The sequence below is a fragment of the Notamacropus eugenii genome, chromosome 3 (genome assembly GCF_028372415.1).
Source record: "Notamacropus eugenii isolate mMacEug1 chromosome 3, mMacEug1.pri_v2, whole genome shotgun sequence".
Lineage (NCBI taxonomy): Eukaryota > Metazoa > Chordata > Mammalia > Diprotodontia > Macropodidae > Notamacropus > Notamacropus eugenii.
Genome location: NC_092874.1, coordinates 97,517,628 through 97,535,640, shown reverse-complemented (window position 1 = coordinate 97,535,640; position 18,013 = coordinate 97,517,628). Strand labels below are relative to the sequence as shown.

Here is an 18,013-nt window from a genome sequence, read left to right as displayed (position 1 = left end):
TTCAGCAGTAACATTCTTTGATTTGGGGACAGGACAGCAGGGGCTCCTTGAATGCTATTTGTGCCAACAGAGAAGAATTGAGGTATTCTAGGAAGCTGATTCCCTACCTTTGACTCTCCTTGCCATTGTCTTGGCCCTTTGCTAGGCAGATTTGAACCACAGGAGTCATTTAGTCTCTGTGAGGCAAGAAGCCAAAGAAATCAGTCTATTTAACACAGATAAGCGAGACCCTTTCTGTAATATTTGCTGAGAGAATAGCAACTTTCTTGCTTTATTGCCTTTTATCTAAAGGGTTTGCTAATGGAAAGATTGTGGTTTTCATAACATTTGGAAAAATGAGAGATTCTCCTGAGGACTGAGGTGAGACGGAAAAACCTCAGACTAGAATACCTGAGTATGCATAGGAGCATGTGGGCCTAAGGCTTTGTGTATTTGCCCACACTGTGTGTATGTGTACAGGGAAGGGAAGCGAATGGTTCCTATATTCTAATCATGTTCATGTTTATATGCACAAGAATGATGCCTGACTCCCCTTCCCAGAGTGAGGCTTCCTGTTCTCTTTTCTCAGGGACAGCTCAGCTGCTTCCACTCTCTGCATTCCTATCCCTGACCGAGCCTCAAGAGGAAATGGGGGACGGTGGCTGTTCTGATGGGGAATGGGAGAGGTCTGCTGGAGAATTCCAGGGTAAGTCCCCCTAGGTCACTCCAACCATCTTCAGGCATCTTCTGACTGGATGGGTTCCTCACCACCTGGCCTTCCACCTGGATCTCCTGTCCTTAGTTCTCTAAACCCCAGAATATTGAACATTTGAAGATGCTTTGAGCTGATCCAGGCCTCAGTAAGCTCCCCCTACCCCAAGTCTTGGGGGCTAACTTCTTGACTTTTAACCTTTGACTGGTGTCATCCTGGGCCATATCTTTGGCGGAGAAATCTGGCAATATGCACACACCTGCCCCTCCCCTTCATCCCAGGAAAAGAACTGGAGATCTCTGATGCCAACGCCTGTGCAGGTACCACCCAGGGGGCTCAAGCCTTGGATGAGGCACAGAGCTCAGGTGGGACAGGTGAAAGTAAGACTGACCTGACTGATGGGAGTGGAATGGAGAGACTGAAGAAAAGGGTTCTTTATGGCATTCCTCATGAAGTCATGGAGAAACATGGGGAGGGATGGCTACATTATGTAGAAAAATCGCAATCAGGAGATTTTAGGTTCTAATTCTGATTCTGGCATCCATGGCTGCTCGCCTTCAGCTCTTGGAGGTTGTTGTGAGGATCAGATGAGATAAGACTTGCAAAGTGCTGAGCACCATGCCTAGCACATAGTAGGTACTATGAACATGTTAGCTGCTATCATTATTAGCTATTTATCTCTCATTTTCTTCCAGGTTCTTTCCTGCCCTCAGGTGTTAGTGTGCTCTCCTCCTCAGACTATTTTGTATCTGTAGTTATCAGCTGCTGGGTACATGTTATATTTCTGCTAGTATATTGTAAGTCCCTTGAAGGCAAGAATGGTTTCATTCTTATCTTGGTGCCTTGGACACCTAAGCATAGTACCTTGTGTGGGGTTGGCACTCATCAAATAGTGAGTTATTGAATGACTCCAAGATGTTGGGTGGATCCCTTAACATTCCTGGGCGTCATCTTTTCATATGTCATCATTTTTGCTTTGCCTGCCCCCAGGTTGTGGCGAGCAGATGAGATGATGGATAGAAATTGTCTTATTATAATTATTAAATGCTGCTGCTGACAACCACAACAACCATTCCAATAACAGAGACTGTTCTTTGAACCTGCTAGTGGGTCAGCACCAGGGCAGCCTTCACCTCAATGCCCTAGTCCGTTTGGTGAAGGAGATTCCAGAGTTCCTGTTTGGTGAAACCAAGGCCATAGATACCCCAGAGACTCCTGAGAGCAAGGAGAGTGGCTCAGAGGAGGAGAGACTGAGCTTGGAAGGTGAGTGTGGCGACTATAGCAGTTTGTTCCTTTTAAGGCTGCTTTTGCTAATTTTCTCTTCTTCCTAGATTTCATTCAGTCCATTAACCAACACTGAACTGAGCACCCATTGTGTGCAAAGCCATTTATGCACTACACAAGATTTAGTTCCTTCCCCTGAGGAGCCAGATGAATACTCACCCTCTCTTCTCCTTTCCATGACAGCAGCCATGGCTATGGATTCCAGCCCCCTCCAGGGCTTGCTCAACTGCCTCCCGGAGACCCCTATCAGCCGACCTGCTCTGGCTGCCACACCTGCCAGCAGCTCATCCAGTAGCAGTCTACAAGGGGATGGGGACCGTGAGCTGAGGATCCCAGAGCTGGGACCCCAGACTCTGTACCCCCATGGTGAGACCCCCTGCTTCAACCCAAGCTAACAGCCCTTGGGATAAGGAACCCTTAGGGCCTAGGGCCTAGGCCTAGAGGTGGGCGAGGTCCAGAACTAAGCTCTGAGACACCAGCACTCCTTTGGTCTCCAGCCTCTGATTGCTAGATAGCAGGACCCTGAACAGATGCTCTCCTCTTTGATAGGCTTAGATTTCCTCTCCTAAAAAATGAGAAGGCTCCCTGTCTAATCACCAAGTGAATAGTGAGAAAGTTAGGAAATATTTATTGAGCCCACAAAGGTCCTAGAGATGGACTGCAGATTAGTAATGAGAATGGTCTCTTGCTCTCAAGAGATCGCCATTAGAAATAGAGTTGGTCCCAGAGGACAACGTAGTCAACAGAGATTGTAATTGCAAATGAACCCAGAAGGAAGGAGTCAGCACCTATGCAGAGGTAGCCACAACAATAAATACTTATTAAGTGCTCATTGTATACAAACAAGGTATGGTGCTAACCATGGGAGGGGGGAGGAGTGAAGAGGGAAGATTAGGTAAGACTTAGTCCCTTCATTCAAGGACTTTACAGTTGGATCTACAAGCACCTTACCCATAGGTAAGGTTTATCCACACTGATGGTCATATGCAATGGCTGCGGTTTGTTTTTTGTTTTTTTTTTTTTTGCTTAGGCTGAGTTCCAAGATACTCTTGATGAGGAAGGTGCACTTGAGTACTTTATGGGAACCATCTTGTTCCTTAGAGTTAAAGCAGAAAAGTAGGGAAGAAACCTCTCCTCCACCCCACCCTCCCAATGAGATACCTAAAGGAATTAGCCCACACCAAGGCTCAGAACCCAGAGCTGAACTGCCACCCGGGCACCTGATGTCTTAACTGGAATTCATGGGCATATCAAGAGCTGGAAATAATTTCCTGTCTTCTCCTTTATTAGAACCGGCTGCCAAAACTAGTCCCTTGGACATCAGCAGGAATACTAGTGGGAAAGAAGATCCAGAAACATCAGTTGGGCAACCTAATACTCCTGATTTCACTGGCACTCAGGAACAGAAGCAATTGGGGACCATAGGAAAAGGTGATGTCTACTTTACCGTCCTGAAAGAGTCCGACACATAGGCGAGACAGACGCAGGCAGTGCCACATAATAAATGAAGCACTGGACTTGGGATCAGAGGGCCTGGGTTTGAATCCTACCTAGATCTACTAAGGCACTGAATGAATTTCCTTTTTTTTTTTTTTCAAAATTAGTTTTCCCATCTATAAAAATAAAGGAAAAAAATAAAGAGATTAGACCAGATGATGTCTCAGATCCCTTCCAGCTCTATAGTTCTATAATTCTATGACTAGAAAGCAGGAGATCCCAGGTTTAAAACTTGCAACCTTATATGAATCTTTTTGCCTCATTTTCTAAGGGCCTCAGTGTCCTTACTAGTAAAATGAAGGGGATTTTGAAGGTGATCTTTGAGGTGCCCTCCAGCTCTAAAACTTTGTACAAGGAAGTGTAGCTAGGAAGAACTTAAGGAAATATGGAAAAGCTTACGTGAAGTGAAAAAATAGGAATTTGAAGATTAATATATATTTATATAACTGAGTATGTAAAAAAGGAAGCATGTGCGCAGATACAGGGATGAGTGGACAGACATTAAAGGAAGAAAATAACAGATAAATTGCCATCTTTAGGGTGGAAATAGCGTTAAAGTTTGGTTTGGAGCTGTGATTTCATTGGTTCATTGAACTCTGGGTATACACATTCCTCCCATTGAAGCAGTTAGGGTAAATGTCAGTAATTTATGGTCTGAGAGGGTTGCCCAGGAGCACTTGGGAGGTTAAGTGACATGGTTGCATATCCGGTCTGTGTCAGAAGCAGGACTTGAAGCTTTCTCCCTCAAGACCAACCCTCTACCCCAGACCTGCACAACTTGTGGCCTTTGGGCCACTTATGGCTCTCAGGTGGCTGGCGACACACCAAAGGATTTTGGATTTCAGATTTCGGGCGGCCTGTGATTTTTTACCAAATTCTTTTCCCCGAAATCCTTTGGTGCATTGCAAGCAGCCTGAGAGCCGTAAGGGACTCAAAGGCTGCAGGGTGCAAAGGCCTGCTCCACCCACTATTTCATGTTACTTTTTATTTGTTAAAATTGTAAATATAAGTTAAGTTGGTTCTGTTAGTATATAAAGTTAATTTCACAATATATCCTCATTAAACAATAATCATTCTATGTATTTAATCCTTTGAATCTTCAGGAACGTCTCTTGAATTTGATGATACTTAAAATTTTTCATTTACAACTTGGGATATTGCTAAGGTCGTAAATGATGCTCACCCTTAGGGGTATGGCAATATAGAATTAGGATTTGAGGCAGGTCTTACTTCTTTGTGCTTCTAGGGAGCTTGACATTACTGTAAAGGATTATGGGTAGACTAGATGTTACTACCTTGAAATCAGTGGGATCAGTCAGTCAGCATTTATTAAGTACCTGCCATGTACCAGCACTATGCTAAGACGATGAGAAGTTGCCTTTGCCATGGAAAGCTTTGCTGCTTCCAGACCAAACAATGGAAAACTGCTCAACTTAATGTAGCCATAACCTATATTACTTGCTCCTAGAATATTTCAGCCACTCCCAAATCCATACTAACTTTTGTTAATCTTTTTGTCTACTCAATTTCATATGAGAGGTTAAATAATCTTCCCTTGATTAATTTTAATTTATTTAATCCAGATTTTGCCCAGTTCAAAGAATAACTTGTCCATGACATTTGTGCTTACATTTGCAGATGCCTTTGCAGTTTACAAAGCAGTTTCACCTACAATATATCATTTACCTTCTCAATAATCCTGAAAAGTAAATAAGTGTAGACCTATTAACTCCACCTTACAGGTGAGGAAACAAGCCCCAGAAAGGGTAAATGATTCCTCCAAGGTCACCCACCTGCAAGATGTGGAGCCAGGTCTAGGACCAGGCCCCAAGTCCAATGATGCTGTGAGCTTTTCCTTTTACCATGATTCTTTTCCATAAAGGATATGACATGAAAGCAGAAGCCCAGTGCATGAAAAAGGCTGCAGTATGTGACTGAGCTACTTCTCTCTGTAGGATGGTCTTAGTTGATTTGTTCACTCATCTTACTCCTCACACTTAGTTCCAAGTGGCTTTTGGCTATTTTTAAAAATTAAAGCCATGCTCAAAGGATGAAGATTTGCCACTGTGGAGGGTATTGAACAAAATATGGCGCTGATGGCAATTCCAAAAAAGGAATCCCAAGACTTAAGTTTCTGTAGGAGAACCGAGTGATGACTTCATTAGAATAGTTTTATGGCCTTGCAAGAAGTTTTCTTTGAAAGGGATGTAACCTACTTTTGAACATTTGTCTACTAGTGTTTGTTTTTTCTGAGATCAGTCTCATTTCTTTATCTGCACCTTACATTGGTGTTTTTAAAGCTCTCTGAAGAAAGGGCTTCCCCAGCTTCTCATTAATGTTATTATCTTCCTACTTTTTAGGCTGAAGGAGTTCTTCTTTAGGTCTGATCTCAGATGTCACCCATTTCCTTGGGTTGCTGTCCTTAATATCGCTGCCTATGTTTTTTAAAATGAATACTTTCAAGAATACCATAGCAGTAAATCTTGGCTTCGTTCTAAATTCTGAGTCAACAAGGCAGAACAGCAGCACCAACTCTGTGTAAAGCACTTTGAGGTTTGACACAGTACTTTCCCCCTACAATCCTGTGAAGTAGGTGTTAGTGTTGTTTTCCTGTGGAGGAATTAAAACACAGAGGTGTTAAATGACCTGTCTAGAAAGTGTTAGTCAGGATTTTAATCTAGGACTCCTAAATCCAGATCCAGTGTTTGTTCTTTTCTGTCTGTTAAAGTTTTTTTAATGCCCTTTACACCACTGTCTTTCCCCGATATATCCCACTGAGCTGTTCCTTGTCACAAAGATAAACACTTAAGTGAAACGGAAAAGATGACAGCATAAAGTCACTTCCACTGGCCTTCACCTCTCTTAGGATAGGAGGGAAACATCTTGTCATTTGTTCTCCACGACCAAGATTGATTATGGCAAAATAAGTTGAAGAACCCTGGTTTTTGTACTGACTTTGTGTTTGCTCTGACAAATGCCATAGGAAGTTCTTCTGAGAGCAGCCCCCTCCAAGGCCTTATCAACTGCCTGAAGGAAATTCTTGTCCAGGGACCCCAGCACCCCCAGCCTCCTGTTACTAGATCATTTCCTCAAAGCAGCCCAGGGGATATGAGACAAATGACCCCAGAACAAAGACTCAGGGGCCCACCCTGGACAGGTGAGTCACATACAGCCAGTGTCCCAAGGGCCCTGTCTCTGAGGCCAGAGCTTCTAAGTCCTGGGCTCCAAGAAGAAGGGTGGCGGAGGTGTTGGTCCAGCTATGGTTCTGTTTTGTGTTCTTGGCATTGGGGGTGACAATGAGGGGAAAACTTGAACTAGAAAGCTGGAGCCCTGTTTCTGGGTTTCCTTTTATCTGTGATTTAAGAACCTCTCAGGAAGAGGGAGCTGGACCAGATTCCCTTCTTAGAACAATTCCCCACTCTCCTTTTTCAGAGTGTGATTCACCTGTGAACTGGCCATGACCCATCCACTTAGAGGCTGGAGGGGGATGGCCAGAGTCATGCCTGTCCAGCTATCCAATGGTCCAATATTTCTGTGCATTCAACCAGTCCACAAGAATTTATTTACCACTTACTATATTCTTCCAGCTGATGTACAATCATTTTTAGACTTGTGATTTCATTGGCATAGGAAATTCCCTCTGCCAGCACAGGTCTACAACATCTCTGAAATTTATAATCTTAGAGAATTGCTTCAGGTTAAGTGACATGCTCAAGGCCAAGTCTTGGTCTTTCTGGTTCCAAGGCCAGCTCTCTATTCACTATACCACATTGCTTCCTTTTATTTAAATTCACCCACCTTTTATTATTGTTAATATTAAATATGTACTTTATGTTCACAAGAGTCAGAGGGGCTTATAAGAAAGAGACGTGACCTTGGTGTCAGGAAGCACTTGGGTTTAAGTCCTATCTCTGACACATACTGTCTGTCTGACTCTGGGCAAGACACTTGAATTCTCGGGGCCTAAGAAAACTCAGAAATCTCTGTAAGTTACAGAGCAGGTACAGACCTACCTCGGTGGAGAGGATTTCTTCACTGGGAGTCACAGGTCTGGACAAAGAGAATATAGTTCTTATATATCTATGCGTACATATACATACATACATACATACATACATACATACATACATACTCATATCACGTGGTCCAAGGTCTCTAGAGGAAATGACTAAAGTACAGTCATTCATTTTTGGCTCCCAGGCATAGGAAAACTACCCAAAGGTACCAGCCTCACCAACCTGCTGTCCCAAACTTCCATGTATCATTTATGATGCCATCTTCCTTGTAATTTTTTTACGTTTCCCAACTTCATCCCCAGAAAACACCTCCGTGGAGCAAGGATTGATATTGTTTTTAATATCTTTCAGATGAGGAAACTGAGGCATACAGAAGTTGACTAACTTAGATACTATGACTTTCCCTCAGGACCAGGCAGTAACATACGAGAAGAACCAGAAACAGAACCCAGGTCTCCAAATCCCAGCCCTGGACTCTTCCCTACTCTCAACCCCTGTGACTGCCCATTTCACTCTCTACAGTCCCTACGACTGAGAGTCACATAGCCAAAGAACATCCCTGTGTAGTTTTGGCTAAGAGCCTCTTCTTTCTTTCCTTAGTGAAGGCAGAAACCATTTCAGAGAATTCCCCGCTCCAGGGCCTGCTGAACTGTCTTAAAGAAATTCCAGAAACTCAAGCCCGATGTGCTGGCCTCCCAGGAGGAGGAATGCAGCAGCAGAGAGATGGTCCAGGCACTTGGCAAAAGGATTCTGGAGGTAAGGGGTAGGTCATCACATACAACTGGAAAGGCAGTTGAAGGGGCAGTAGAGTGCTAGGTCTGGAGTCAGGAAGATCCAAATTCAAATTCAGACCCAGACACGTTCAAATGAAGATAATAGCACCCCCTCCTAGGTTTGTTGTGAGGATCAAACAAGGTGATTTGTAAAGTCTTTAGCACAGGGTCTGGCACATAACAGGTGCTTAATAAAAATGCTTGTTTTCTTCTAGTTCATGGAATACTTGTTTTCCTCCCTCCATGTAGACCTATACCTGCCCTGGATTAATGACCCTTAGAGCTCTTCAAGTGCTCTCTAGGGATAAAAGTGAACCATATAACCAACCATATACAGAACACATCATAAGTAATCAGAGCACTCTTGTGATCTCTTGTTCCATCCCTGTATTAGGAGTTGTGATGGCCGTTAAGAATGAGAAGAGCTCAGGCTCTGACCTCCAGGAGTTCACAGGAAATTCAACAAGAGAGAGAGGACATAAAGAAAGGAAAACAAGACAGCATTTTTTTCAGTCTGTGCTCAGACATTGCTTAGACTCAGACATCTCAGACACAGATGGGAATTAAGGCATGGAAAATCCTAGAATTATTGATGTTTGGCTTTGGACTGTATGAGCACATTTATTGCATTAATTTATTTTCTCCAACCCCTGTTTTTCACTTGCTATTTTACGTAAAAAAGGGATTAAATTTGTTCTCCATGGCCCAAACCAAGGGTTAGAAGTTTCAGGGTGATGTGCTTCAATTCAATATTTTTTAGAAAACTTCCTAACAAGTAGCAGAATAATTTAGTAGAAATCAATCAATCCTCAAGCATTTGTTAAAAGAGCTTTCTATATGCCCAAGGTGTCAGACATGTGGCTCATGCTACATGCAGCCCATGGGCTGACCCAGATTAAAATGTGACTGGGAAGTATTTAACAAAATAAATACATGTATAATAAAACACAAATAATGTTAATTTGTGGCTTTCTTTGTCAATATGCTGCTGTTTGTATTTGAGTTTGATATCACTGCTATATGTCATAAACTGTGCTAGGTGGGGGAGAGAAATGCAAAAGTTTGACACTCCTTGTTCTCAAGAAGCTTATATTCTACTAGATAAGGGATTCCTACTTTGAGAATATGTGAATTGTTTTTTAATTATTTTGAAAACTGTATTTCAGTACACTTGGTTTCCTTTATGATCCTATTTTATTGTATGCATTTAAAAATGTTATTTGAGAAAGGGTCCATAGGTTTCACCAGTCTGTTAAAGACTCCCATAAAAGAGGTGAACAACTCTTGGATTTAGCAGGATATGACATATTGGTGACTGGGGAAGGGAGCTCTGATCTGCTCTAGGCAGTAAATTTACTTGATTATTGTCCTCTGAAAGAGAAGGGAAAAGCCAAGGGTTGGGGGAGGTACAAAGGTAACAGCGGGGTGGGTGGTAGGATGCCTGTGCTGGTTAAGCCCTGGTTTGTGACATCTGAATGGGACAATGCCTGGACTAGGGGCTGACTAGACCGAGGGAGAACTCTGATCGAGGGCAAATCAGGCCCAGGGTGAATTCCTATACTGAATAGATTAACTAGGCCCAGAATGTGTATGTCAGAGGAGAGTCTCTGAAGGTCTGTACCCAGAGGGATGCTTTTCTTGGTTTGGAGAGGTGGAAGGTGGCCAAACTGGCCAGCCTCTGGTGTCCTGGTGGAAAGAGTGCTAGAGTTGGAGGATAATGACCTGGTTTCAACTTCTGATTGGGCTGATTACTAGCTGTGCGATCTTGGATGATTCACTCAACCTCATGGACCTCAGTTTCCTCATTTATATAATAAGCTCTCTACTAAATCTGCAGCCTGTGATTCTAAGAATTAAAGTCAACTGGAAATGAAATTGTTTGCCTTATAGGGTGGTGAGTTTCCCCATAGGATGAGAGCTAAAAAAAGTTAGAGATTCAACTTCCTCATTTTACAGGTGAGAAAACTGAGGCACAGAGGGATTAAATTACTTCCCTGTAGATACATAGGTAGTATGTAGAAGATCTGAGATTCGAACTCAGGTCCTCTGACTCCAGTTTACATGCTTTTTTTATACTGTACTATACAATACTATATTATACTATACTGTACTTTTCTAGGGGCTGACTCAACACTTTTTGGAATATTTTTTAATAGGGGCTAGATAGATGAATTCTGAGCTCCTAACTCCGATTCTATCATTATTTTCATTCTACGGGGGGGTAAAAAAGAGAACCCTGCATTGCCAGCCTTTTTCCTTTACTAATGGACAGCAACTCATGTGTAGTTACATAGCAGTAGAGATAATTGGCATCTATTTCACCTAATAAATGAGATAATATAAGAGGAATCCTTGTGTGAAGTTGTTAGCAAATGTAAACTAATGTGTTAATGAGGTGAGAATGAAAGTGCAAGTTGACTTGCAAAGTTGATGAAAGGTGGTGATTTTATCTAGGATTTTCTGTGTCTTTTCAAGTTTCTGGCTTGGGCCTGGAAGAAGAACTAAGCATCTGCAGCAGCCTCAGCTCACACTTCTTTAGGGTCGATGGCTAATTAAAATGTCAAATAAATACACTTGTTTCTTTCCTGAGTCTGCTCATAGCAGTTATCACGGTTTGTGGTCAAGCTTAGGGCCAACGGCCAACAGAGGAGGTTAGGGAAAGCTAGAGAAGAGACTTGGGTTGTGGGCAACAGTTGAGAAGTTGGCTCCACCTTAATGGTTCTCTTTCTACGATTCAGTTCAACAAACTTTTACACAGTGCCCACTCTACACAGATACAAGCACTGTGCCAACTTTGGGGACTATAAGTATTAAATATGATACAGTCTCTGACTCAAGGAGCTTATATTCTTTTATACTGGGGAAGGCAGCGGAAGAGTACAATATATACACAGATAAAATAAGTGCATATAAGTTCTCTTCCATCCAGTAACAGTGGTCTTCTGGTTGTTTCTTAAACCAGACACTCCATCTTTCTGCTCAGGGGTTGGCTCTGGGTGTCCCCAATAACCCTCCTCTGCGACCTGACTTCAAGTCCCAACTAAAATCCCACCTTCTCCAGGAAGCCTTCCCCAACCCCTGTCATTCCAGTGCCTTCCCTCTGTTAATCATTTCCTATTTATTCTGCACTGAGTTTTCTTTGCATATATGTGTTTCCTTTGTATATATTTGTTTGTGTATTGTCTCCCCTCTTAAACTGGAAGCTCTTTGAGGGCAAGGACCACCTTTTGCCTTTTTTTGAACCCCCTAGGACTTAATGCAGTACCTGGCACATAGTAGGTGCTTAATAAATGCTTACTCATTGATTGACAAGTATAATACAAGGTAAGGAAATAATGGAGATGAGGAACTTTCCAGACACAGATCTCCAGGAAAACTTGAGGAGAGAGGTCTCTTTCACCTGGAGTGGGGTATCAGGGTAGAAGGAATAAGGGGAGTCCTCAGAAAGAAGGTGTTATTGGAACTGAACCTTGAAGGAAGATAAGGTTTCCAAACATGGAGAAGGGAGTTCATTTCAGGAATGTAGAATGGCCTTCAATGTGCAAGTTTGGGGAGCTGTTAGTGCTGGTATGATTAAAATGTAATGTGAATTTAGGCTAGAAAGTTTAATTGGAGCCAGATTGAGGAATCACTTAAATGTCAAACTAAGGAGCTTGGATTTTATCCTAGGGAGCCCCAGGGAGTGGCTGAGTATGACAGTGACCCAGATCTGTCCCTCAGGAAGATTATTTCTGTAATGTTGTGGAGATTGGACTAGAGAAAGGAGAGGCTGAGGTAGAGTGACCACTGAGCTGCTCTGGAAGAGCTAAGATAAGGATTTGGGCTTTTTTTTTCAGAGTCTGGGGGAAAAGAAGTAAAAGTGCTATTTCTGGCATAGGTAGGATGGTAATCCGAACTTCAGAGAAGACAGAACTGTTCAGTGCTCACTTTGCACCTGTTTTCTCTAAGGAGAATGATTCAGGTTGGAAAGGATGGAACAAAAATGCCTACTAGGGAGTTTGCTAGCCAAGAGGAGTAGGGCACTAGATGCCCTTGATGAGTTCATGTCACTAGATGTACATTTCCTAGTAGCGGAACAGCAGGCATGATCCTGAGTCGCTGTCAGGAACAGGGACAGAGAAAGGGAAATCTGCTGGGGGTTTTTTAGGGAAAGAATGGAATCTGCAAACTGTAGGTCAATACATTCATGCCAGTGGAAAGAGAACTGGCTTCAGATTCTAGGATCTTGGTTCAAATCCTCTTGTTTGCGTGACCTTGAGAAGCTACCTTGCTTCTTTGGGTTGCTGTCGGGTGATGGGCACATGCCTCTGTCCCTAGTACAGACCCTAAAATGAAGGCATTACATTAGATGACCTCCAAGTTGTGTTCTCTCTCTAAACACATGATTCTTTCTGCAGTTAAGATGGAAGGAAGTTGCGAGGATGTTTGGGCCCAGAGCCCTCAGAGCTACATCCCTGACATTCCCACTCCTGTGTCCTGTGAGTTCAGTGCACTCAGCCATGGCTCTTCCAGTAGTAGCAGTGTGGAGAGTGAGGGGAACCTTGGGGAGCCAGAGGTGCCAGGTTGGACCCCAGTGAACCAAGGTGAGCCCTGGGTGCTGGTGCAGCAGAAGGCAGGGTTGAAGTGCATTAGTTTGGGTTGGGTGCATCATTTTCCTTGTCTGTCGGCCCTGTAAAGTCTCAATTTCCATCTTCCTGCTCACAAGAATTCTGATAGTAAATAGAGAAAGAAGTGGTCCTTCTTCCCTGGAAATAAAGCTTGTCCTTTCATTTTCCAATAGTTTGTTAGTTATTTGATAATCCCAGAAACTTTAGGCTCTGAAAGCTCTCCATAAATTTTCTGGTTTCTACCTTTATCTTGAGAAAGACCAAACCCAGAATCACAGGGAAGGATGTCTGCATATTCCAATGGGTGAGGAATCTCTGTGTTATGAACAGCACCCTCATCTCGAACCCAGATCTCTCATACTGTAGATTAAGCCTGCTTCTTGCTCAATCTTAAGTGAAGATACATGATGTAACCAAAAAGAGTACTGGCCTGGAAACCAGAAGACCTGGGTTCTGTCACCTAATAGCTACGACACCTTGGACAAATCACTTTCTATCTCTTAGCCTCAGGTTTTTCATTTGTAAAATGAGGGTGCTGGATTAGATGATCTCTAAGGGTCTTTTGTTGTGATTTATTGAGATGGAGAAAAGCTAGAAACCACTGATTTAGTGATTCTGTAAGGACCTAAAGACAGTTCTTGTTGACTTTTTTTCATTCCTTTTGTATTCAACTAGTCCCTGTACCTTTGCTCCAACATGCTGGTTGTTTTCACAGCCCTCTTTTCTGTAATGATTTAATGGCTAATATGAAGCTAAAGTTTCCCATTTTCTTAATCCTTGTCCCAGGGTTGAACATGGGGCACTTTGATTATCCCTGCATCATTAGACAGGAGATTCAGTATTGCCTTGTAAGGGCTCACGAACTGGCATCCCCAGGGCCGAGTTCTCCTTGTGGTCCTTATTTTGAGGCCTGGAGTCTGGGATGGTGTCAGGCACCAATGGTACCTTGCTGGTGATGACAACTGTACAGGAATGTCTCTTGTCCCAGCTGGCAGTGCCCAGAGTTCGCCCTTGGAGGCCCTGGAAACTTATCTGAAGGACATGCCCCTGAACAGATCATTACGACCCCAGCCACTGAACAACTACTGGTGCCTGAGCCCTGGACAGGTGAAGTCTGATCCACGGACCCGGAAGTGGCATATGGAAGGTAAGTGTGTGGTGCTTGTCACAGAGGCAGTGATGAGGGAGAGAGAGGCCTAGCTAATCCTAACTGGGACATCCCAGCAAAACCTCGGTTTATTTTGTCCCAGCACCCTTTCAGATTTCCCTTCAAAAGCCTCAGTCCCCGCTAAATCCCCAGGGTCATCATCTGGTTCCCTGATTCGATGATCCTATAGAATTCTAAAGAGAGAGGCTGCCCCTGCCTCACTAGGGTGCCCTGCACAGGCCTACCTCCCCAGACAACCCACACACTCCTCTCATCAAAAGGCATCTGTTCCATTCCAGTCCCACAGGGGCTTCAAGGTTCTGCTGTTGCACTTGGTAAATGAATGCTTGCTGAATATATGAAAGCGTGCAAGTAGGTCAGTGGGTTACCTTATCTAAGCAGCAGTCGCATGCTAACAGTGGCCTTCAATGCCTTAACTGAAAGGAGTAACTAAAGGGACTTTTAGGCCCTAGGGCAGGCTGTCAAAGGAATGTGAAGCCATGGGTCAAACAGTACCACAGAATTAACTGGCTTCCCTACCTGCTCTTTGGATCATCTCTGACAGTGGCACAGTAGGATCATGGCAGATTGGAGGTCAGAGGACCTGGGTTTGGTCCCAACACTGCTCTTTGTGACTTTACTTTTCTAATATTCCTCATCTGTAAAATGACGGGCATAGTCTAATTGTCCTCCAGGGCCCCTTTCCAACTCTTAATTTCTGACCCCACAATGCTGGCCTGGCCTTATATTCTAGATTATAATTGAATCCAGGAATCTTTGCTTCATCCTGGAATAGACACAGCTAAGCCATCTCATCTTCACACATTGCTGAGGGTCCTACAGCATGTGTCTAGTCCATTTGTCCAACTCTGGGAGGGATTTTTCACCTGGGCAGATCATTAAAGATTATTTCTGGACCGAAACCTTGATGATGGTGGTGTGTTTTTCCACACATTGGTGACCACAGGTTCTCCCTCTTCACTGGGGCCACATGGCTGCGTGAAGGATCTTTCTGCTTACCGCCTGGGCCACCTTAACACCCCCAATAGCTTCTCGTCAGCCAGCAGCACAGATGGGGACCTGGAGCTCAGAAGCCCAGAAGGGAGTCGGGGTCAATGGTGCAAAGGTGAGCTGGACCTCACAGGCCATGTCTTCAGTTATTCAGATGCAGTGAGGGTGGAAAATGAGGTGGGGGTGGCAGGAGTGGTTTGGATCATCTGATCAGGAAAAATTTGGGGGAATCATTCCATCTCTATCCCTATCCCTGTCACTGGGTAGTATTTCACCTAATCAACAAGGCACAGCTGTCTAGGGAGTGCTTGAACTCCTGAGTGAGGAACAGAAGCCTATTGGAGACTCTAAACAGCAGGACCAAAGATGGCTCTGGGGTTTCCATTTCTAGAGTAAGGCTCTCCTCCCCCACTAGAGTCTCCTTTGGCCTCAGTGTTTACCAAAACTTGCCTCTGCTCTCAGGATGCTACATTCCTTGTGGCTTTCTCTTTCAGAGCTCATTCCTGCATCCACAGAACCACTCTCAAATACCATTTGTAAAATGGACATAAAACCTATCCTATACATGCCTTGACCTCTACTGCCACTTCCAGAGGCCATCCCTCAATTGGGTTTTCTCTTTCAAAGTCCATGTAATTCACTTGTGCCACTACCCTTGTTGCTGCTGTCTAATGACTTACTGACTCATTCATGGATTGGCATACCACCTGGCTCCTGTGCTCTGTGTTCCTCATTTCCCATCCCCTGCTATTATCCTTGGGAGATCAGGCATAAGGATTGATATTGGCAACCACTCTAACAGTTTGACCACATAATTCTTTAACCTCCTCTACTCTAATGACCTCCATTTATGCCTTACTTAAGCTACACACTAACACAGTTAGGCCTTAGATCTCATTGTCTCTTGGGATTGCACCAACCGTAAGGTTCAAAATTTTGAAATTCCGACTTCCAGATCCTACCTCTTATCCTTGTGTGTCTCCTACTCCCTTGCTCACACTAAACCTACCCTTGCCCTTACAACAAGCCATCCTTCATTTCCTGGTCTTTATTGCCCTCTTTAGTTTCCCTTGCCTTGTACTTATCCTTGACCCCATATCCTTCTGCTTTAAATTTTCACTACCCTAGTCCCTTGCTTCCTATTTCAACCTTATCTCTGGGTAACCCCCATTATCCAGTTTACTACAAAATCATGTCATGTCATCTCATTCAGATAGGTCGTTGGCCCTGCTTGAGAATCAAAGTCATAGAATCACAGAATCTCAGCTTGAAAAGGCCTTCTGAGGCCATCTAGCTGAACCGGTACCTGAACAAGAACACCTCGGTGGTTTTTTTTTTTTTTAAGCCTTTGTTCCTAAATTACAAACATTTCCCTTTAGCCCTCCCCTGCAGTGAACTCTTTCTTATATTTAAAAACAAAAACCACAAAAACTTTTAAGCAGAATTAACTCGACACAGTGTAGTATCTAACAGTGGATACCACATTCTGTATCCATAGCCTTTGCCTCACTACTGAGATGAGGAAGGAGTCATTATCAGTTCTCTAGGACCAAGACTTGGGCAGCTAGGTAGCACAGTGGATAGAGCCAGGAATAGTCAGGAAGGAGGTCAGGAAGACCCTAGTTCAAATCCAGCCTCAGACTGGACTACTAGCTTTGTGACCCTAGGCAAGTCACTTAACCCTGTTTGCTTCAGTTTCCTCATCTGTAAAATGAGCTAGAAAAGAAAATGGCAAATTACTCCAGTATCTCGGCCAATAAAACCCCAAATGGGGTCATGAAGAGTCAGACACAACTGAAATGACACAGCTACAACAAAGAACCAAGATTGTTTAACCAATGAATTTTTAAGAAATTTATTTTTAATTTATGGTGAACAAGAAAAAAAAAGATTGCACATGAAACTTTAGATCTCTCTAGTGAATAGCTTGCTTTCTTTTTAGGTACATAATAAATTCAAAGCAGAATTTTCAAAGCTGTCTTGTTTGTTTGTGCTTCTTTCTGGTCTTTTTATTTTCTTCTCTGAATTAAAAAAAAAGGTATCTCAATGACCTTTTTTTCTTTTCTTTTTTATCATTAACCTCCTTGATGTATAGTAGTGGAATTTCTGTATCAGATTAATTTTATTTGTAGAATTCCAGATTGCAACCAATTATTTTTAATTGCTAAGTCCAATGGCTTTTTTGTCAGTCTTCCACCACTTTGACCACTTCCTGCCACTAGATTCTCCGCCCCCCCCACCCCCTTTCCACCTCCTGCCACCTTAGCTTCGGAAACACACCAATCTCTCCCGATTTTCCTCCTAGCCCTTTAACTATTTCTTTCCTGTCTCCTTCACTGGCTCATCTTCTTCTTTTCAATCTTTCAATCTATTTCCTGAGAACTTCTGCTTGACTCCTTTCTCTCTTGGCTACCACATGCGCTCCCAAGGCATGTTGAACCACTTCCATTTAGATGGTTCTCAGATATTTTTTTAAGTCTGGATTTTCCACCTTTCCTCCAGACCTATGTAGGTCTATGTAAATTCAGCTGTTTGCAAGATATCTCCACCTGGATGTCTTCCAGATAGTTCAAACTCATCATATGTCCCAGTCTGAGGTCATTATCCTCCTTAACCTGTTCTTCCTTCCTATTTGACTCTTTTTGTTCATAGTGCCACTATTATTTGCCCTTTCTCCCATATTTGAAGGCCCGGGGTTATCTTTAACTCTTCTCTTTCTCTCAACACTCATACACAAAGTTACCAGTCCTGGAGATTCTGCTTTCTACACCTTCTTTCCATCCATCTCCTACTCTCTGTTCCCACTGACCCTCATTACACCTTGCCTGAATTCTTTTAAAAAAAAAAAATCATAGACTAGTTGTCTGGAAAGGATAATTTTGTCTTTTGATCCCTACCTGTAGTTAACAACCTTTCTTTCCTCAGACCCTACATTCCACTTTGTAACCCTCTAAGGCATTTATTTAGGTAATATTATGCATTATAGA

The 18,013-nt window shown here is 43.2% G+C and overlaps 1 protein-coding gene across 9 annotated transcripts in view; it reads left to right on the top strand.

The window, feature by feature from the left end:
- Positions 1 to 18,013, top strand: part of KRBA1 (KRAB-A domain containing 1) — a 47,539-nt gene that overhangs the window by 19,099 nt on the left and 10,427 nt on the right. For 5 of the 9 annotated variants that reach the window (XM_072652379.1, XM_072652381.1, XM_072652378.1 and 2 more), the window contains 9 exons: positions 569 to 685; positions 1,799 to 1,954; positions 2,159 to 2,341; positions 3,266 to 3,406; positions 6,456 to 6,629; positions 8,089 to 8,244; positions 12,659 to 12,844; positions 13,839 to 14,015; positions 14,983 to 15,141. In XM_072652379.1, the coding sequence (XP_072508480.1) occupies positions 569 to 685; positions 1,799 to 1,954; positions 2,159 to 2,341; positions 3,266 to 3,406; positions 6,456 to 6,629; positions 8,089 to 8,244; positions 12,659 to 12,844; positions 13,839 to 14,015; positions 14,983 to 15,141 (1,449 nt within the window). The remainder of the gene's footprint in view (positions 1 to 568; positions 686 to 1,798; positions 1,955 to 2,158; positions 2,342 to 3,265; positions 3,407 to 6,455; positions 6,630 to 8,088; positions 8,245 to 12,658; positions 12,845 to 13,838; positions 14,016 to 14,982; positions 15,142 to 18,013) is intronic. The other 4 variants (XM_072652377.1, XM_072652383.1, XM_072652376.1 and 1 more) reach the window with 3 other exon arrangements.